Genomic DNA, 22714 nt, shown 5'->3' with positions numbered 1-22714 from the left:
ATGGCTCAGACCAACTCATGCTTGATGCTGATTACATGCCTAATGTTCCTGTCTCTGAGCCAAGGTGAGTTTTTCATGCCCATGCCCACCACAACCCAGACCTTAAGTCTTCACTCCATCTCTATGCATAAAGGAACCCCCCAGTCACTCCACTCCCTGAAAAAATGATGGAGTCAACATCAAATGTTATTTATCAGTGATTATTATTGCTGCTTTAAACCCATTCAGACATTCTTACCTCATTAGGGAGTTTGAGAAGGAATTTAGAATTACCCTTTGTCCATGACCACACAGTGTAATTAGTTCATCTGATTGACAGAGTTGGGGAGGTTTATGTGTAGAAGGTCATGAACATGATGGAGAACCTATGGGAGACTTGTGTAAGGAAAGCCCAAGAGAGGCTTGAGAAAAAAGAAGCCAGAGCCCCAGAAAAGAAGGGGGAAAATTGGAACAAATATCATTGGCCAATTCCCTTGAGAGATCTTGTCTTAAGGAAATTAAGCCTGATAGAGAAGGAGGGCGGGATGCAGGAGGAAAGAAGTAGGCAGTCACTTAGTGCCTACACTGTATCTTCATATTCCTATAAAGGAACCTCATAAGCTCCCACCTCACCTTCCAGTCTTTGTCCTGCCGTGCTAATCTCCTTTAATTGCCTCTTCGTCCCCAGGTCAGGAGTATGAGGCACACCTCCCCATCCACCGGATCAGCTGCCCAGAAGGCACCCATGCATATGGCTCCTACTGCTACTACTTTTATGAAGACAGTTTGACCTGGATGGAAGCCGATGTACGTGAGGAGAGAAAGTAGGAGGGGGAAGAACATGAAATTAGAGGCACTTGCCTCTTTCTGGTGTTCTTGGTGGCTTCAAGGAGATAAGACTAATCACCTACTTACCCCATTACTAATCTGAAATATTCCCTTCTGCTTTGTCCTATCATCTTGTACCTTCCCAATATAGGGCTGCTGGTGGTCAGCGACAGCATCATCGGGAACCCTTTTTCTGTGCTGTCCTTTTTCTGCCACATTCCTTGGGAGAGGACCCAGTATACTGCTCAAATCTTTCTCTTTTGCTGAGTACTCTATTTTCTCTCCCCACCCCCACAGCTCTTATGTCAGAACACACATGCTGGCCACCTGGTGTCTGTGCTTAGCCAGTCCGAGGGCAATTTCGTGGCATCTCTGATTAAGGAGAGTGGTACTACAGATGCGAATGTGTGGATTGGCCTCCATGACCCCAAAAAGGTTAGTCTGCAACCTCTTTTATCTCCTAATGATCAAGCTTGAGAGGGAATGGGCAGAACTAGGTCTAATGCCTCAAGAACCAGCTTATATAATTTCCTTATAAAAGCAACTCTCTCTGGCCCCTATAATGCATAGGGAGTTGGAGATAGTTGGAAAGAGCTGAGACTGGATTTCCAGGTATTCACGGAGTCATCGATCCATGGATAGAGCATCTTTATGTGGCACCTCTTACCCACCTTGTTATTATCTGTGTTAGAATAGAGCCCTTTTCAGACTATTTGAAAAAAAAAAAAAAAAAAGACTAGTAGAAGAGAATCTATGACGAGTATTTGGGGAATTTGGTGTTATACTAAATAAGATAGCAATGGCCAATTTATCCTGGATTATGAGGGTTGTAGGCCTCAAGGAGGAAAAAATCAGGAACCACTTTCTGTAAATAGCTTTGATGAGGCTCTATGAAATTGAGAACACTTGCTGTTTGAGACAGCGGAAGGAGTTGGACGTTCCAGGAAAGAATAAGCTTAGAGCAAGAGCAGAAGAAGTGATATGATATTCAGGAGGACATTGAGTTATATTTTTGTCAAATATCTTGGGTCATTCCTGAGTGTACACATGGTAAGTGTTATCTCTTTCTGAGTTATTTATGGATATCTGATCTTTTCCCTCTAGAACCACCTTTGGCACTGGAGCAATGGGGCCATGTTCTCCCACAAAGCCTGGGCTCCTGGATCCCCAAACATTGGCACCCATGGCTTCTGTGTAAGCCTGACTGCAAAATCAGGTGAGAGGCAGAGAATTCACACACCAGTTGCTGTCCTCTTCTGCTTAATTCTGGGAATGGGCCTGGGTTTGGGGATAGAGAAAGCATAGCTCCTCATCCAGGAAATAGCATAGTCCCTTCCCTTGGTTTTTTTTTTTTTTTTTTTTTTTTTTTTTTGGTGGTGCTGGGATCGAACCCAGGGCCTTGTGCTTGCAAGACAAGCACTCTACCAACTGAGCTATCTCCCCAGCCCCTTCCCCTCGGTTCTTCTCCTGAGTCCTGGAGTCAGAAAGGGAGGGTGGATCACTCTTTTTCTGATTCTCCCAGTCTAACTTTTCTCATTGGCTTGTAGGATACAAGCTATGGAAGGATAACAATTGTGAGGCTCACCTCTCCTTTGTCTGCAAGTTTAAAAGTTAAAGGTCCTGAAATTACCCATCCAAACAAGACCCTCTTTTCCCTGCTGAGTTTGCATCCCTCACCTTCAGGACCTTTCCCTACCCCAGTCTGTGGATCCCTGCAAACATGAAAATAAACATGTTTCTTCCCACTCTGCTGTCTTCTGCATTGACTGTGTCCACTGCTGATGTTTGGGTGGATGGGATGGAAGTGACTGTGAGACTCTAGAGTGTGCTTGTGCTAGGACTTTCAGAACTCCACCCAAATAGTGTGCATGTTGGTTCATGAAACTGCCATGGCCTTATTTATAATGAGGTTAAAAACATGAAGATTTCACCTATAACTTATGTATTTGCATAAATTCATTGTAATGTATAGAAATTATTAAATTGTTGGTTCATGGATGACTGGGGCATTTGGTACTCTGGAAGGATTCACATTCTTGAGTTCTAAGGAATCCATTATCTGTGCTCATTTAAGCAGTTGAAGCCATAATTGAAGTGATATGTTAAGGAGAATGGTCAGGTTTAGAGTGCTGAATGAATTGGTGATGAAAAGAAAAGGGACATGGAGGTCAGCAAAGTTTGCAAAAGGACACTCCTTGAATGAACAAATGAATACAATATAAACTAGGTAAGCAAAATATACAGGATAATTATTTACTTCTTTAAAAATCCTATCTCCAAATACAAATTCTGAAGTACTGAGGGTTAATTAATTTTAAAATTAATTTGGTGGGGACACAACTCAGCCCCAAACACAAACTTTATCAGTGATACCATTAAATGTGATTTTAAAAGTTCCATAAAAGAGTACAGATTGTCAGGCTGGATTATAAAACCAACAAAAACGAGAACAACAAAAGTGAGATGCAACATATGTATTCACATATCCATAGGAGACATGACTTATATTCAAAGAAACAGTCTGAAAGAAGAAAGACAAAAAAATGTATATCATGTAAATAGCAACCATGAGAATACTGATATGTCTTTATCAATATCTGACATAGTAGACTCAAAACAATAAATGTTGGTGGAGAAAGAGGAGCACTTTATTATGATAAAATGTTTAATGCTTCAAAAAAGATATAATTTTATATATTTATATAAAATATATTTATATAAAATTAAATATATCACAATAATAGAGTCCCAAAATATATGAGACCAATCTGAAAGAAGTGACTGGAAAACAGGTAATTCATAAATAGTAGGTGGAAATTTCAATATACTACAATCAATAATGGACAGAACACATAGAAGACAACACAGACGCAAAACACTGAAAATGCCATTCTAAATTAACTAGACAGCAAAGTCATCAATAAAATCCTGTATCCAACACCACTTGAATACATGTTCTCAAGAAAGCAAGGAACATTCTCTAGAATGAACCATATGCTACAAATAAAAAAAAAAATTAAAGGGCATCAAGAAAACTATTTCATTGTAATAACATCAGAAAGAGATAAATTTTTAGAAATTAATTTTTGAAAATGAGGGCAAATCTTTAACACCAAAAAATACAAATCATTATTATATGAAATTAGAGAAGTTCTAAATAAATGGAAAGATATCTCATGAATCAGAAGACCTGAGATAAAGGCAGAAGCACTCCCTAAATTGATTGATAAATAAAATCATAGTCCTCATTAAAGTACTATTGTCCCTTCACAGAAATTGACAAGTTTACATTTATATTCATATAAAAGTTTAGAATAGCTAAACTAACACTCAACCAGAAGAGCCAAAACAATCTTGATAAAGAAGAAAAATGTACTTAGTCATGTGACATTCTTTGACCAATAGCATGTAGTTGAAAGTAATAAAGGACCTTCTGGAAGCTGGACATAAAGAGGCCTCCTTTGCTTCTTTTTCACTTTGTGGCATTTGTGCTGTTAACCGGTATAGGGCTTCTGATGGACAGCTACTACTGTTCCAGCCTAGCTACTCAGCAGGCTCCAGTCTATCAAAACCTCAGTGAGATGCAAAGCCACCCCAGCCATTGTGGCGTGAGGCAGAGCTACCATCAAGTCACATCTTGTGAACAATTAGTTCTTAATTTTGTATTATTAAAGTTTTGATGCAATTTCTCCAACTCAAAGTCATAAAATATTAGAAAGAAATAGTATGTATTTTCTTCTCAGGCCCTCAACTATACCTTTGTTTGATAGAGAACTCTGCCCTCCTGTCTACCTGCATTAAAACAACACTGCACCTCTTTACTTTCAGGGCATGACTAAACACAAAATCAGTGAAGAGGAACCTGCTCTTAGCCCATCACAAAGCCTTGACAAGGATATAGATGCAGGGATGTGTCAAAATTTAGGACTAAAAATGATGACCAATCATGAGAGACAAAATGTTAAAGGAAGCAAACTAGGTGTATAATTTTTTTCTGTCTGTTATTCAAGTTAGTAGTACTAGTTCGGGGCACTATACTAGAAATTTAGGGCCATAACTTTTTCCAGGAAAGGTAATTTTGGTGCAATAGGTAGTGAAAAATGGTTAACTTATGTGTACCTGTCTTGAAAAAGATATTCACATATCAATTCCTTAACTTGCTTTCTACAATGTTTATTATCCTTGTAGATTCAAAATTGATTAATAAAGTGCTGTTAATATGAAAAGGTTTTTAATTAATCCAATGGTAGTAAGATGTTCTTTCAACTAAAAAAAAGAAGAAGGGAGGACATCGACTTCCAAATTTTAAAACTTACTACAAGTCTACTGTAATGAAGATCGTGGAGAAAAAGCGTAATGATAAACACAGATAACAGAAGTGCAATTTCAAAGTTCAGAAATAATTTGTAATTTAATTTTTCATTTGTAGTTTAATTCTCTGTAAACATCATGGAAATTCAATGAAGAGGAATATTCTCCAGCAAACTGCTGAAAAAACTGATAGCTATATGCTAAAGAATGAATTTGGTCCTATTTCTTACTGCACATAGAAATTAATTAAAAAATCTTCATAGGCATAAATTTAAAAGCTAAAAGTATCAAATACTTGGAAGAAAATATAGAAGTAACTCTGTGACCACGATTGGGCAATACTTCCTTGGGGATCATGGTGTGACCTTTTATATTTAACATTTACTTATATCATCAAAACAATACTTATATCACCAAAATGATGAAAGAAAAAAATTATATATGAATTCCTCAAAATTAAAAAAATTGTGCTTAAGGTGACAATCATAAAAATAAAATGATTCACAGAAAGTCAGAAAATTTTTAAAAATAATTTATCTGATGAGGGACTTACAGATAAGATGGATCTCTCTTTCACTTTCTCTCATACACACACACACACACACACACATAAACACAACACTGACAGGTACCCAAGAAGAAGAAAAATAAATGTTCTAAGTGTACCTTTCCCCAAAGAAGATATACAAATGACCAATATAACATGAAAAACTGCTAAGCATCATTAGAAACCAGGGAAATGCAAACCAAAACCATACTGATAAACAATCACACACTCACTAGTATGCCCACAATCAGAAAAACAGATAATGAGCCCTGATGGAAATGTGGAGAAACTGAAATCCTCTCACGGGGCTGACAGGAAGTAAAAAACAGTGCAGTCCATTTGGAAAACAACTTGACACTTCCCCAAAAATGTTGAACATAAATGGTCACACCATGATCCCCATCACTGCATTTCAACTCCTCATCTGATTCTCTTACCCATTAGGTAGGCTGGACCTAGTGACTGGATTCTGACAAAGAGAATATGGCAAAAGTGATGGATTTCACTTCTGAGATTATGTTGAAAAGGAATATGATTTTATTTTGAACATTTAGAGCCTCCTTGGCACATAGTTTCATAGGCCTATTATTTGTTATTATTTGGGATGCTTACATCTAAATTTGTAATTGATGTAGACTTTTAGTTTCTTCTATGGTTTTAATATCAAAATTATAATATACTAATGAAATGCATTGGGGAAATTTCTTCTTTTTTAGGCTCTGCTGATAGTTTGTGTAAGATTAGAATTATCCATTCCCTGAAGGCTTGTTAATTTTTAATTCCTTTAGGTCCACATCCCTAAAATATTATAAGCATGGTTATTTAATTTAATTTTAGTAGATTATATGCTATTTCAATATTTTTGAAGCCATAAATTTATTTGTTTTCTACTTCTTTTTAGTGAGTTTGGCAGACTTTTCTGGGAATTTGTCTAACTTCTCTTAAGTTTCAAAATGGATTAAGATAAAAGTTATTGTTTATTCAGTTTTTTCCTAATAGCTTTTATAAAATTCTTCTGTCCAAAAGCTCTTGATAAAAAAAAAAAAAGGCAATTTTTGATGTCTCAGGCCTTAAAGAAATCCCCCTAATGGCCTGTTATTGAGCAAATCCCTAAAAACAGAGTCTTTCAGAAAGAGTCCTTTTAATTAAGGTCCATATGTTTTAGTTAGGAATATGGTTCAGTTGTAAATATTGCAAACTAAAAATAAAAGATACTTAAATAATTCTTAAATCTCTCTTGTGTTAAAGAAACACAAGTCTAGTATGAAGGTTTCACAATTGTCAGCTATCTTGGACCTTTCCATTTTTCCAGTTGCCATGATTTGGACATGTTTTGAGGGTACCTACTAAAGGTTTCTAAATGTACTGAAATCTTGATGTCCAGTGTGGTAATTTTGAGGTGGTGGAATTTTAAGAGACAAGAGCTAGTGGACAGTGGTTAAATCATTGAGGATAACCCTATCAGAGAGATTAACAGGACTCTAGTAGGTTCTTTGAAAGTCAGTTACTATAAAAGGAGCAGACATGGCCCCTGAGTCCCTCTTGCTTTCTGTTCTTCCCATAATGTCATTCACCATGTTGTGATATAAGCAAAGGCCCTCACCAGATCTGAGATGTTGTTTTTGCTATACTGTTAGACCTCCAAAACTAGGAGCTAACTAAATGGCTTTGCTTTTTTAAAAAATATCTTTTATTTGTAGATGGACATAATACCTTTATTTTACTTTTATGTGGTACTAAGTACCGGACCCAGGGCCTCACAAATACTAGGGGAGTGCTCTACCACTAAGCCACAACCCCAGCCCATGTCTTTGCTTTTTAAAGTACTCAGGCTTGCCTGGTTTGTTAAAGCAAGAGAAAAGGGACTAAGGCAATAATGCAAAAATTTTTTCATGTATTTAATTCCTACACCCTTTTTTCATATTCCAAGATGGCTGCTTAATACTCCAGCTATCCAGGCATTTGACAAGTGAAATGCATGAAAGACTATACAGCCCATAACATCTGTAAGTTCAAGACATCATACCTCTCCTATACCTGTATCTCATTCATAAAAATCTGGGATCTTGAGACTCTGAGTTACCCTTCCCAGAGCCCAGCCTGATCTTCTAGAGCATAGGTATACAGAGGACAGCAGACAGAGTGATTCCTCCTTAGAAATCTCAAAGAAAGAAATCAAACTTCAACAACAATAGAAGCTGATTAGTTAACTAGCCCAAAGACTAGAAAGTCATGACAGTCTTTCTATAAGACTCAGTTTGACCTTGCTTGACTGTGAAGTGTAAAAATGGAGCAAGCGGGATGGCAATTACCAAACCTGTGAGACTGTAGATGAGAACATGGCAGAGACCACAGTGCACACGGATAAAGTGTTATGGATAGAAAGAGTTCACAAAATAACCATAGACTGGAGGTATAGCTCAGTGGAAGATCATTTATTTGGCATGTATGAGGCCCTGGGTTTGCCCTCTAGCATCAAAAAACCTAAAACCAAAACTAAAATCAATAATAATAATTATCATAACCACATAGCAAGAAAGTTGCTGGAGTCTACAGAGCAAAGGGAAATCAAAGTGATGGAAGAGATATCAGGTAGGACAGCAAATTAGATTTTAGATTTTCTTCTTCAACTATTAGATAGTTAGTGAAGTTCTCTGAATATCTGTGTTTTTATGAGAGAAAGTGTTGAACAATATGTGATTCCATCTACCTGTAAGATTCTATTCCTTCCAGATATGCTGTAATGTAATAGGTTTTACAGGGTGGTAATGGAGTAGCCAAGTAAAGAACACAGGCACTGGTGTCTGATTCACTGGACCCGAAATTATGAATGGGACATTTATTTTGCCTCCTGTGTAACTCAGGGAGAGCCATTTCTCTTCCGTGCCTGAATTTTCTTGCTTACTGTATGTACACTTTAAGTTGGGAGATCAAAAAGAAATTAACAATATTTAAGACATTTGAAATATTTTTCAGGACATCAAAATTACAACTGAAGTGTTATAAATAATATTCTAGTCTAGGAAATAGTGTGTTTGAAGGTATTGTGCAAGTACATTGGAAATTATAGTTTAAACTTAAATTGTCAAGATCAAATATTTAGCAGACAGAACTTCCAAAAGAGTTAGCTAAGTTGGATGAGTTTCTCTCATCTTCCTCTTCCTTATTCTCTTACTCCTTCATCTATCTGGTAATAATTCTGAAGTGGCATGGAATTAATAATTACTAATTTGGAACAGTGAGGTGGGAGAGTTCCCATCTCTTCAGTTCCTCTATATGAATTTCTCTTTCCACAGTCTCTTTTCCAAGTTATGCATGGCTGGGACAAGAGGCTTCCATGGAGAAAGACACTGGAGATCAGGAAGTTCTTCTTCTCCCTTTCCCCACTGCTTCAAGCAGGAAGGCTTTGCATTTTGTCCTGTTGCCTCTCCTGTCCCTGTGTGCTACAAATTGTCCTGCCCCAGGATCACACAATCTTAGCCCATCCTCTTGCTGTTTTCCCTCTCTCATCATCCATAGTGATTTCTGGAGGGTCTCTGCTCCTGTTTGGGTTGCCCACAGTAATGGGAGCTGGGCCTCTGGTTTGCTGGGGAAGGGCAGAGACTGTCTTTGACTTGGACGATTTGCCTACTTATTTGCAAGAAGGGACCTCATCTGTGACCACACCCAGGGTGTACCAGGAAAAGGCTACTCCTGATGCCAGGATTGGTTGTGTCAGTGTTCTCTGTAGGGCCTCTGGACTTCTACCCTTGCCTTCCTCTTGGAATTCAAATGCAAGAAAGGTTTTCCTTGAAGAAGAGGGACCTAGATGAAAATAATTCTGTTTCTGGAGTTGAGGAATTTACTACTCTTCTGGAGACTCCAAACTCTAAATAAATAACTAGTGACTATGCACAATGTGTTTCTGATTGTTCAAGGAAGACAGATTTAGAGGAGGTGAGAGCATTTGAACTGCTTTCTAGAATAGCTTGTTCTTTCTCAGATGTTTTTGTGTCCTTTATTCCCATGGACATTTGCTGAGATATAGGACAGGAGACGTGGGGTTCCTGACTTTGTCTTTGTCCTCCCAAGACTCCATTAGAATTTGAAGTAATCTGACTCTATGTGTTTGTGACCATATGCTTGCTCATATCCATGCTAAGATAAAAAAGAACAATTCCTCCTGCCACTGATACACACATGCATATTTGTGTTTTTGGTGTATATAAAAGACAAAAAATGCAGGTTAAAGATAAAGTGCTTATTCTTGTAGGATCGGTGGCCATGGCTATGTCAAATGGGTCACTATTTACTGAAATCAGACAGGCCTAAGAGAACTGAATGGGTTGGATACAGAGATAACAAAATAGAAGGAAGTCAGCAAGGTTTTTATTTTTTATTTTTTATTTTGGACAATGAAATGACCTAGAAGTGAAACTGCTTAGTTATTTGATCTTGGATAAGTTGTTTAGTCCTTCTCTGACCTTCTCTTTCTTCATTTGTTAAATATGGTTCCAATAGCACCTATATTATCAGGTTGTCATGAGGATTAAATGGGCTCCTATTTGGAAAGCACTTGGAATAGTGCCTAGCACACAGAGCATGAGATAAATGTGTTAAGTAAACTAGAGCTTGCCTTTGAAGTGAAAAAGGCTAAGTTATAAGTAGGTTTCCTATACCCACTGCACTGCACCAACATAGGCAGAAAGACCTTCATTCATCCAATACTTCTTCAGCTCCTTTTCTCTTCAATGTAGTTTTTGAAGACAGGCTGTTATTCACTTGCCTGCCATGGATTAAAACAAGAGGGAGATGAACTTTTTGCATTAAGTCCCAAATCTCTATTATCAGGATTGAAAGTAGAGAATAGCGAGTGAAGATGGCAAACATCACCAAGCATTAGCTCTATATTTTAAACTTCCTAAGCCTTATTGGAGGATTATCAAGAAATTGCCCAACCTGGAGAAAACTAACACTGGAAGTCCAGAAGACTTTTTTACATTTCTTAGAAATCTTCCAGAAGGAATAGGAAGGGAATTCCTGAAATGAACTTCTGGGAACACTGTAAAAGTAGGTCGAAGGACAGGACCTTGAACATTCTGGGGACAATGAGATAAGTCTTGAGAGGTTGAGAAAAATGGCTTTCCTGTAAAAGATATCAGTTTGAAATCAAAAATGCTGCCAGTAAAAGTCCTCAATTGTATTACCTAGGATGTGGAATTTGGCCAGCCGTATATGTAAGCAATAGGTGTAACTATCTTAATGTTTATGCTGATATGGGGCTAATAAAGATTTTTATGAGTGAACTATGTCAATTGTTATTTGTGTTAAATCTCTTTCTTTCATATTGTGCTAGCTACTATGCATTTTATTATGAATTTTAAACTAGCAAATCTTTTGTACTTGAAATTTCACTGCATTCTTGAAACCTTGAAGTCAAGCAAAATCTCTCATATTTATAAAAATTATGAAACAAAATATTTTTGTTTTAATTTGTTAAGAAAATCGTTCATTTTGGAGGATACATCTGTCATGGTTCCTGGACCTTCACTGCATACTTCAGTAACTGAAACATATGACTTGTTCTCTTATTTATGGGAAAAAAAGACATATTTTTTATGCTTTTAAGCTTAATAAATGAAGAAATAAATCATATTAACTTTAAAAGCACATATGAACTTACTAGTCAGAATAAACAAGGTTTATCTGAGTTTAAAATTTTCAGTGTGTAGAAAAATAACAATGAAAATCTTATTATAAATTGATTCCTTTTCTGTATAATTTACCCATTCATTAAGGACTGCTCAATGAAGAAAGAGCCTGAAGGAGAGTTTGAGTCCTTCATTCCTTCGTTCAATAATCTGGGGTCAGATTCAAGACCACTGTATATTTAATCTTGGCTAAAGATATATCAATGGTGATGTCTTCTGTGCTCCATCATGTGAAAAATTGGGACAGTAATAATATTTGCTTCATAAGTTTGGTTGTGATTATTAAATAAATTAATACATATACAGACTGTATACAATGTCTGGCACTTGTTCAACATTTAATAAACGTTGGATTTTATTATTTTGGAAAGAGCAGTGTCTTTTTTGGTGTAATAGCCAAATGGATCCCTCTTGATCCATAAATTTATAGATCAAACTGGACTACGGTTGAGGCAGAATTCATTGCCTGTTGTTCCCTTTCTATAGGTACAGCTTTAGGGCCATTCTTGGTGAATAATTACTTGAGTGGCTTACTTTAGGAATGGTAATGCAGTCACAAAATCCCAGAGGAACGACAGATCAATACTACATGGCTTTTTCTTTTCTACGGTTTTATATACTTTGGGCCTGAAAGGCAGAACGTGGGTTTTAGGGGTAGCTGGGCAAATATTCCTATAGAATTCTGGGACCTTCAATATCACAGACTTTCTCCCCTGAGAGTGACTGAAAACTGATGTTTGAAAGTTCATCTGGAGAGAGGAACCTGGAGGGTCACTCAGTAAACAGAATAATACTATGTTAGAATATTGGTATTTTCCTAAAGGCTGGATTACGGCACTGCCTTTCCATCCTATTAATTTACTGGAATTATTTTAACATTTTCCATGATCATAATCCTGACCTAATTCCTTTGGAGCCTGGACTCCTTTTGTGAGAGACAAGATTTTTTTTTATTAAAAAAAAAAAAAGTATAAACTGAAGGGTTTTAGAGTGGGAGGGGCAGAGTGAAAGAAAGAGAAGAATGTCATGAAAACACTGGAAACATTCTCAAAATATGAGAACAAAGTGCTCAATGGCTTTTGCTTCATACAGGAACTAGTTTTCTACCTGAAAGAAGCTGTAGATTTCCAAACACCTTAGGAACTTGGCAGCTGGATGTGGATGCTTTTAGATCTCAGGAAGAATAAACAGCCGGTTTCACTTTGAAACATTTCCAATTATTGCTTCTTCTCCATCAAAGGACAGTTTTTTTTGGAGACTGATGGTGTTGGGAGCTTGTAACTGGAAGGAATCTACAACCTGCTGTTCTCACTTAGTACCAAGATCCAGAAAGTGTCTGGGATCTCCTGTAAAGATCTCCCACTTTTCTTTCTTGGTGAGCCTTCCCTCACTTTATTGAGGGAGAGCTGGCACTGTTTTGCAGAGCTCAGATTATGTCGGCAGATGGGGGTGGAAGGTTGTTGTGGGTGCCAGGAATCTAAGTGGTGACATACTACATTTAGTAAGCTGATGGCATGCGCATATTTTGTTTAATTAGCAGTTTTTGTAAGTCACAAGCATATGCTTTGTCACTTCTTGTTGTTTTAATGGTGAGCTATTATGTACTTCAGTGAAATCTTATGACTTCTCTGAGTGAGTTTTGCTTATAATCAGCAACTCAGCACCATATGCTATGCCCAGTCCTTCCTGTACATACCCATCACCCTCTACCACCCAACCTCGGGCTATCCTGTGAATAGGTATTGGGGGGATACAAAGGACAGTTAGATCAAGATTTTTCTGGGAGCTCTGTTATGGGAATGCAGCAGGGAAATGGGCCAGAGTAAGGCTCAAAGACCAAAATATTCCAACACTTGCCCAGATTCAGAGACATGATATAGCAAATTCTGGTAATAGATGCAGTGGAACCTAGAGACTTACAATGGAATGGATGCTAAAACCTAGAAAAATCTGGGCACTGAAGCCAAACGGAGACAGAGAACAAACCAAGGATGCCACCAGCAGGAATGAAGCATGATACTGAGTTGAAATGTTGATGAAGCAAAGCCTCCTTGTCTCTGCAGCTGGACTGTTGTGATTGCACCAGTCTCAACCATGGAATGAATTTGGTGTTCTCCAGTTCCAGTTCACAGGCCATGAGTCAAGCCAGTTTGTCTTGCTGAAATATATTTGAACTCCAGAGCAGTGCATCTCGGAACTTTAATTTGCATTTACAAATGACAGGGTATATTGTTAAAATGCACATCATAATTCATTTGGTTGGAAGTTCTGTATTTCTAAGGAGCTTCTGGAATGTAAAATAGCCAGGTCTAGAGCATGGCCTCTTACTCAGGATTTAAGGTCAAACAGTAGAAGGCCTGGAAGGGAGAGAAATCTTTGCCCCTTAAGATTAGATCTGTTCTTGAACACTATTCTTGTAGATTCAGCTCTAATCTAGAACAGTTGACAATGGATGCCATGCCCCTCCTAAGGAGACTCACTGGAGAATAAAGTCCCAGATCATGGTACATCTTGGCATTATTTTTGCTTAAATGAACCCATGCTCCATTTCTTAATTTGGACTTTATTTGGTGAGATCCTAGTCAGTCTTTTTTCACTTTTAGCTTAAAGTGAAGATTAACCTTTGACTAATTTTTTCTTTCCTTTCTTCCTACTTTTTCTTTCTTTCTTTTTTCTTTTCTTTTTTGAAGTGCTGGGGATTGAACCCAGGACCTCACATATGCCATGCAAGCATATACTGCTGAACTACATCTCCAGCTCTATCTTGACATTCTTGAACAAATATTTCAGACAAAAACTCTTTCCCCTCACACACACACACACACACACACACACATACACACACACATACACAAATGCCTTTATATGTTGACAAGAAATAATGAACAGACATAGGATGGTTAAAACTCAAAAACATCCATATATATTTACATAAATTTATGTCTATATATATTTCTCCATTAAAAAGTAAAACAAAGTCCAGAGGCAAATATTTACAAAAGCACACAAACAGTTTCCATGACAAGAGCACTAAGATCCAATTTAAGACATTTGAATTCAAGTCCGACAATTGGTATCCGACAATTGGAACTCTCGCTTGCTCTTTTATTATACTATAAAACTATTATGTTAGTTTCCTTTTGTTGTATGATAAATTATTCCAAAATATAGTGGTTTAAGAATAAGCCCTTATTATCTTATAGTTTCTTTGGTCAAAAATTTAGGCACAGCTTAGCTGAATTCTAAGAATCAGGGTTTTAGTTGAGGCTGTGATCAGCTCTTATGTATTACAGTCTCATTTGAAACTTTAACAGGAGAAAGATTTGGTTTTAATCACAATATGGTTATTAGAAGAGTTCATTTCCTCATGGACTGTTAGCTGAGAACTTCTGTTCCTGACTGTTTTCTAATTGGTTGCTTCCTTTTACTCCTTGCTCATGAGCCTCTCCAAATTTCTCTTTCTGTGCTCAGGATACATTTGCTTTTTCCATCAGAGCCAGTAACTATAAGAGGACAAGAAAGAGTATCAGTTAGGGAGAAAGGAGTGAAGGTCAAACTAAGTCCCAGTCTTTTGTGATCACTTAATCATCAACATGGTGTCCTATCTCTTTGTAATATGCTGTTGGGGAAACGAGTCACTAGGTTCATCCTCCATGCAAGGGAAGAGAATCACCCAACATGTGCAGCTTATTGCATCTCACATATATCTTGATAATGCTCTAAACCTGGCAAACAAATCTAAAGGCCCTTCACAAGATTGGAAATTCTTTGAGAGACTGGGGAACCAGGTCTGGAAAATAAGAAAGAACCAGAGAAGTGTGGCAGCAAAAATTCCAGGCAAGATCATGTAGTTAGACCAATTTGATTATGAAGCTTGATGTAAGCTAAAATCTTGGAACACTTATTGGTACAGTCTTTGTGCCACTCCCTGGGTGGGCATACTATGGTTGTGCTACGATCATTTCCAGGGCCCTGGCCTAGAGTAGAAGAGACCTGCCACCTTTGCCTCTATAGTACAGTTGTGGCACTATTTCTCACCCTGAACTGCAGCAATGGGCATCCCTCAGTACACAGGTAGTGTTTTCCTTCAGAGTAGTCAAGAGGAGGAAAACAAACAAATAAAGACCTAAGTTTCTCTAGGCATTCATATAATTCAGTTTCTGTAAGTATAAGGAGCCTTCGAGTTCTAGGCCATTCATTTATTCTTGCACATCATTTTCCTCCAATATCCACTCCTGACTCTCTAGTAAGCTGGGGCCATAGATGAACTACAGACTTCTGACCCCTCTGTTATTTACACACTGTGCATGTTCATTTGCAAAGATTTGTTCCTTCAGTTTCATGGGATGTTCTGTAGTAGACATTTAATCTTAGAGGGTTTAGAAACAGAATAAACATCCTTATTTTCCTAAAATCTATTTTCTAATCCCTTCTGTGGAAGTAGTCAGCTCAAGTTCTCCTTTCCCCAGGACTATCCTCTGTGCAGGTCCAACCCTCCCTCTAGTGGTGGTTTTTTAAATCTAACTATGGTTTCTCTAAAAGCCTTGCATGTGTAGGTTCCAAAGTCTGACTGTTATTCAAAATATGAAAGATATTTTTGTTAACACCATTCACACATACACTTGTAAATACAATAAAATTTTTATACAAAACAATATTGTCCCAGCTTTGTTGACTATACTGTGGTGTTTTGTATTTTTATTTAAAAAGTTATGTTAGTTTTTACCCACTAAATTAATGATTTCCACTACAAGTTGTAAACCACATTTTGAAAATAAATGATTTAGACTACTATTAAAACTGTTTTATCTTTGTGTTCTATGAACAGGTACTTTTCCCAAATAGGGACACACAAATTTACACACCCAGAAAAAGCCACTTGTGAACAAATGCCTAATGATCTGCAAAGCCCTGTGACTTTCTTTTATTTTCACAACACATTTGTATTCAATGACTTGGGAAAGACTTATGGGAAAGAAAACTGTCTCACTTTTCATAAGTCTTTCCTGAATTTAACCATAGAGGAGCATTTCCAAAATATGCATATACAACAAAATAAATAGATCTACAAGTAGTTAAAAAAGTATTATTCTGCCTGGCTCAGTGATACACACCTGTATGCCCAGTTATTTAGAAGTCTGAGACAGTAGGATTGTAAGTTTGAGGCCAATCTTGGCAACTTAAACTCTTGTCTCAAAACCAAAAATTCAGAAAGCCTGGGTTTAAAGTCTGTGATGTAATCCCCAGTACTGAAAAAAGAAAATTAAAAATAAGAGAAGAAAGAAAAAGAAAGAAAGAAAGATTAGTCCAAGAAATGAAATCATAGGTAATTTTTGAGATATAAGAAGGGAGTACATAAATAAATCCAAATGCCAGAGATACACATAGATTGTAGCACAAATTTATACAGTTGATGGATAATGGTCTCTTAGAGGTGTGCTTTAAAAATTACTTAAGAATGGACGAATGTGATTGGATGGTAGAATATGAAAGAAAGAAGGAAGAGCTCTATTAAAGTTGAAAGGGAACATCAACAACTTACATGCAGAAATATTGGGAAATTGGATCCTTTGATCTAACCAACTGAACCAGATGTTTCTGGGACTTGTGATTGCTATCAGATGGTTTGTCACATGCATTCTAGAGGAAGAGGAAAGTCAATGATGGAGGGAAATAACAGAGGCCCAGGAGCCTCGGAAGATCTGCTGACCTAAATTGGGAAAAGGTTTTGTCCAAGTCGTGGACTCACAGACCACGACTGGCAGAATCTAAATCATAGCAGATTAAATACATAATTCTAAAGACTGACAAGGGTTGCTTAAATATGATAAGAAGAGGAGTACAGCATCCAGATGGATAGCTCCCAGAAAGTGAAAGACATTCCTTAAGAGCAGATAGGCTACCTGGGACAATTTGTCAATATACACGCAAGGAAATCTAGAACAGAAAACAAGGCAAGGTCAGTTTAAGAGGCAGACCCAGGGAACAGTCTTGTTCTCTGCAGGAACATCTCTTGAGGGTCCTTCTTGTTCCCCTTCCTTAAGAACGGGATCTCACCCACAGATCCTACTTAAGAGGTAGAGGTAGCACCTACAATGATACCATATGACTAAAATTTCCTGCCTCAATGGATTAAATTGAGCAGAACACCCAACTGTAGCTGGATTAGTTGGACATTCTCTTCAAACAGACTTTGTTCACTAAGAATATAGTTTAGGTTTGAATTCCTAGAATGAAAAGCTGGAAAGAACAACAAATTGCTTCTCTTTTCAGAGTTTCCTGAAGAGTAAGCTTGGATTATTGATTTTAGACTTTTTAATCTTTTCTGATATATTCATCAATTGCTCTCTATTTCCCTTGAAGCACTGCTTTCACAGTATACCACAAGTTTTAATAAGTTGTATTTTATTTTCATTTCATTCAAACTTTGTAAGTTCTTTCGATTTTGTTTCTCCATGTGAAATTTAGAAGTATGTTGCTTAAACTCTAAATATTTTTGGATCTCCCACTATATTGTTTTTCATTTCTAGATGAAGTCTATTGTGATTTGACAAAATACTTCATATGATTTTTTTTTCACTTTTAAAATTGTTCAAATGTTTCATTGCCTCAGATTGTGGCCTATCTGGGTAAATGTTCCATTTGATTTTTAGAAGAATGTCTATTATACTTTTGGACAGAGTACTCTCTAAATGTCAACTAGATTAAGTTGATTCATACTGCTCCTCGGGTCAACTGTATTCTTCCTAGTTTTGTGCCTGCTTGATCCATCAATGATGAACAGAGAGGTATTGAAGTTTCTAAGTACAGATGGTCTCCACCGTGTAAAAGTTCCACTCATGACTTTGACTTTACAATGGTGCACAAGTAATGCTCATTCATTAGAAACCGTATCTCACATTTTGCATTATATCTGGACTAGTGGTATACTGTACATTGTTCTCATAAGGTTGGGCAGCAGCAGTGAGTTCTAGTTCCCAGTCAAACAACAAGATCATGAGAGTAAACGACTGATGTTTGTTAATTTAGATGTAATAATGGCATTTTTAACATATTATCAATTTAAAATGCATTTATCAGGGAGGACCCCATAACATGTCAAAAAGTATCTGTACAATACTTTATTTTTCTATTTTTCATTGTGGTTCTATATATTACTGATTCATATATTTATTTATTTTTATTTTTACAGTCTGCATTTTAATTCATTGTACACAAATGGGGTACATCTTTTCATTTCTGTGGTTGTACATGATGTAGATTCATACCATTCATGTAATCATATATGTACATAGGGTAATGATGTCTGTCTCATTTCACCTTTTTTCATACCCTCCTCCCTCTCATTTCCCTCTACGTAATCTAAAGTTCCTCTATTCTTCTCTCACCCCCCACTCTCCCACTCCCATTATATATCATCATTCACTTATCATGGAAAACATTGGCCTTTGGTTTTTTGGGATTGGCTTATTTCTCTTAGCATGATATTCTCCAATTCAATCCATTTATCTGCAATTGATGCATGTATTTAAAGTTCCATAGTTAAGTGCTTTACATGTTAAACATTGTTATGCAACCTTAAGAAATTGACCTTTTTTCCCTTTTTTTAGGATTCTCTTGAATCTCGATGTTCCTTTTTCTGAAATCTGTTTGCCTAAAGTTAACAGGATTTCTCTACTTTTCTTTTAATTATGGTATATCTTTCTCTATTGCCGCATCTATTTCCTTCCACTCCAACACTTGACACGGTTCTGTTGATCATCCTCCCTCTTGGGGGCCATAGGCGTGGCATGTTTCCATGTGTAGTTGCTTTTTAAAATTAATAATCAATATATCATTAGAAACTTATTGGGAAAACATTGGGAGGGTTTTACTGTATTAGGACACAAAATAGTACCTAATAAAAATTTAGTAGTAATACATAGATAAAATATATGAAAATAAATGATTGTAGTTATGCTCGAGTTAAAAGGAGCCTGTGATTACTTTAGTTATAATAATTTCTAAATATAGATGGATAAAGAAGCATTCCTCTGAGCTTGGATGCAGTGTTTAGCCTTTGTTGCTTTTCTAGTTCTAATAGTTGATTCTAGAGATACTTTACATAATAAAAATATTTAGGTTAGTCATAAATATAATTTGTGTTTTTCCTATGTTTGGTCTAATTCTTTGAGAATCAAAATAAGATTGTAGTCCACCATTAAATGAAATAGAACAGACTAAATATTTACTATAAATTGATTTATTTGCCTTTTGTTAATAATAGTAAAAGATTTTCACTGTTAAACACTGGAGTTCATGGTGGGGGTGGTTTCTCAGAAAATCCAGTGATGTGTTTGTTCTGGAGGTTGAAGGCGGGCAGATTGTGGTGCCCTTGGTTTGGCTGGGGGATGGGCTGTTTTGGTCTGGATGGGAAATAAGGTTGTTTTGGTCTGGGCTGTTATACAGAGGGAATGTGTACTTTGAGGAGAAGCATAGACTGTACTTTTGAAGGTTTTTCTTATTTTAAACTAACCATAAAATGATATAATCATTACCAAAGAAAAAGTGTATAAAAGGCTGGCAGAAAAATAAAGATATTCAGCCTCAGAACACTTGGTGTCTCTGTCTGCCGTTTCTCCACCGCATGAATGCCTTCCATCCACCTAGGACCCCCGACCGCTGCTAGGCCTGTACCCCAGTACTCTATTCTTTTACTTATGTCTTATATTTGAATCAAAAGTAGTTATTTGGTAGACAAGGTACGGTAGAGTCTTATTCTTTTTAATTCACTACAATTATCTCTTTCTGTTAATTGCCACACTTAGAACATAAACTATAAGAATAGAATACAAAAGTCATAAGTTTAAATTAGAATTTTTAATTATTGCTCTCTGAGACCACAGGCCATAACAAATACAGAAGAGCCTGAAATAAGGATGCGAAAAGGACAGAAAAGAGGGAAGCTTGGGATGAGGTGATCAGGTTTCAGAGTGTCCTTCCTTGGGTGGATCTTCACCTTGGACTCTTGTTCATGATGGAACTATGCACAAATCCAGCCTGATGACTTCCCACCTACCCTAGTTCTTGAACTTGCAGACAAAGGGTAACTCTGCATTACAGTTATAATCTCTCCACTTCAGAAATCCTGGAGAGATAGAAGATGTAATATGACTGGGACAGGTGGATTTTGTGAACCCAATGAAGCAGCATCTCAGGTAGAAGAAAAATCAACTTTTGATTTCCTTTCTCAGAGGGATTCCTTAAAGGTCAGGCCCAGGGACCATTAGAAGAGGTGGGAAAGACAGGGCAGAAGTGACTTCTCTGATGCTTACCTGAGCTTCCTGACAGGCTCCCACAATAACCAGTGGAAGGATTCCTATCCCAGTTAAAATAATTCAGCACATCAGTGCTACTCCACTCCCATCCAGCACCATTGGGTTCTTGGCCCTATGGAGTACAGGATGGAGCCAGGCAGGGGTGTGTGTGTGTGTGTGTGTGTGTGTGTGTGTGTGTGTGTGTGTGTGTGTGTGTGTTTGTGTGTGGTGTGTATAGGGATTAGAGCTTTAGAGCTCTGCTTATATGATACCCTAGCTGGAACTTCTGATATCCTCCACATCTTCATGGAGTGTGACCTTCTCCATGAGATACCCAGAGCCCTCTAAAGGAATGTTCTCCCTGAATTCCGCATTCCTACAGGAAAATCCCAACCAATTATCCCAAGAACTTTGGAACCACTCGAAATCAATAAGGAACTAGCTTAACATAATTGGTGACATTTTTGTGAATAGATTCTGAAATTCAAAGACAGGATCTATTCTTAAAAAAGAGGAAACATGGCTCCTATCTTCATGTAGTGATTCCTTAGAATAGTATGCTCAGGCTATTTAAAGATTTCTAAAGCTGACAAGAGAATAGTATGAAAGCTGACAAGAAGAATATTAACATCATCTGATTACTAGGGAACCCAACAGACTTAGGTCCTAACATAGCCTCAAGGATTTCCCTTTGCTCTAAATATCACCCAGAATCTGAGGTCTCGGTCCCCTCAGGTTCCTGCTGGGTAGGCATAGGAGAGTAGACCTGGGTGACAATAGTCACTTGAGATTTAACAGAAATGAAAAGATTGAATCTCACCAGTGTTGGGTCATGAAGTCCAATCCAGATGTATTGATAGCTATTCACACTGCTCTTGACCAAGGAGGACACAAAGGATGCTTCAGCCCCACTGAGCACAGAAACAAGGTGTCCTTCAGACCGTTTCTGGCAGGCCAACTGCATGGTTGGGAAACAAGAAAATAAGAGAGAGCCTGAGACCTTAGTAGAGATGGACAGGGCAGAGTTATATAGGATAAAGAGAATTGATAAGGGTGTTCATTCTCATTCCAGGAATCCTGGAGGTTGGAGACCCTGACCCTGAGACACACGTGACCTTTCCCCTGTCACCCCAGCCCCACCCTCAGCACTCACATCTGCATCTACCCAGGATTTGGGTGTGCTAAACAAGGCATAGCAGTGGGAGGCATAGGCCTTGGATCCTTTGGGACAGCTGATGCGAGGAGAGGGCACTTCCTTCTGGGTGTCTTCACCTGGGTGGAGGGAGATACAGAGAGGGATGGGGTCAAATGAAGAATGGAGGTTGGTGGGAAGGACAACTTAGGGAATGTTTATAAGGTCTCCTTCTGGGAGGGAAACCACAAGCCTCATTACCTCTCAGCTCTGCTCATGCTTTCAGGAATTTTCAGTCTCACGGGGGTCAGCCATGCTGTGGAGCACTTCTTCATTTCACTCTTTCCCCTTACTCAATAGTCCACGACTCCTCCCAGTCTGGGCTGACAGTCCCCACAAGGGACTTCTCCAGTCTTTCACTTTTCCTTGCACTTCATTATGGTCCTTTCACACTTGCCCTCTTTAACTCACTCACAAATTTAAAATTTCTGACAAAGTGGAAAGCCACCTCTTTCCATTGATGATGCACCACTCTGGGGCCTCCCACCACTGCCAACCTGAAGGAAGGCAGGGCCATGGAGGGACAGCAGGCAGTTTCACTGAGTGTGGGCACACCTCTCCTTACCCCATAAAGGAGCCTTCCTCCCCTACCTGGATCTCAATGCTCACAGGAAACCTAGCGCTAGAGGCAGAGAGATCTCACCTTGCACCTGAGACAGGAGCATGAGGCAGGAAAGCAGCATCCAGGACATGCTGGGCAGGGCCATGGGAGACAGCATCACGTCTGTAGTGAGGAGACAGTCAGATCACTGAAGGAAATGTGCTCAGAGGGAAGACATGCAGAGACCTCACTGCATCTTGCCTTTCTTTTGTCCAGTCCTGCACAGATATGTTGGTCTTCTTGCTATCCATGCCCTTCTGTAAACCTGGA

General features: G+C 38.0%; 2 protein-coding genes across 3 annotated transcripts; one reads left to right on the top strand and one right to left on the bottom strand.

Moving 5' to 3' along the window:
- On the top strand, nucleotides 1–2422 carry LOC306644533 (lithostathine-1-like; the record flags this gene model as incomplete). The annotated part of the gene is made up of 5 exons (XM_079111591.1): nucleotides 1–64; nucleotides 668–786; nucleotides 1105–1242; nucleotides 1912–2023; nucleotides 2355–2422. The coding sequence occupies 5 exons, from the start codon at nucleotides 1–3 to the stop codon at nucleotides 2420–2422; spliced, it is 501 nt and encodes a 166-aa protein (XP_078967717.1).
- A 17992-nt stretch (nucleotides 2423–20414) lies between these two features.
- On the bottom strand, nucleotides 20415–22562 carry LOC306643630 (regenerating islet-derived protein 3-gamma-like; the record flags this gene model as incomplete). 2 transcript variants are annotated; one of them, XM_079109843.1, is made up of 5 exons in its annotated part: nucleotides 20415–20482; nucleotides 20670–20784; nucleotides 21472–21609; nucleotides 21805–21923; nucleotides 22487–22562. In XM_079109843.1, 5 exons carry the CDS (start codon nucleotides 22560–22562, stop codon nucleotides 20415–20417), a joined length of 516 nt encoding a protein of 171 aa, XP_078965969.1. The 2 variants fall into 2 exon arrangements, with proteins under 2 accessions (XP_078965969.1, XP_078965970.1); XM_079109844.1 differs by lacking the exon at nucleotides 21472–21609.
- Between the last annotated feature and the right edge of the window lie 152 nt (nucleotides 22563–22714).

This window comes from Sciurus vulgaris (assembly GCF_902686455.1).
Source record: "Sciurus vulgaris genome assembly, chromosome: 14".
NCBI classification, from domain to species: Eukaryota; Metazoa; Chordata; class Mammalia; order Rodentia; family Sciuridae; genus Sciurus; species Sciurus vulgaris.
This window is presented reverse-complemented; position numbering and strand designations above follow the sequence as displayed.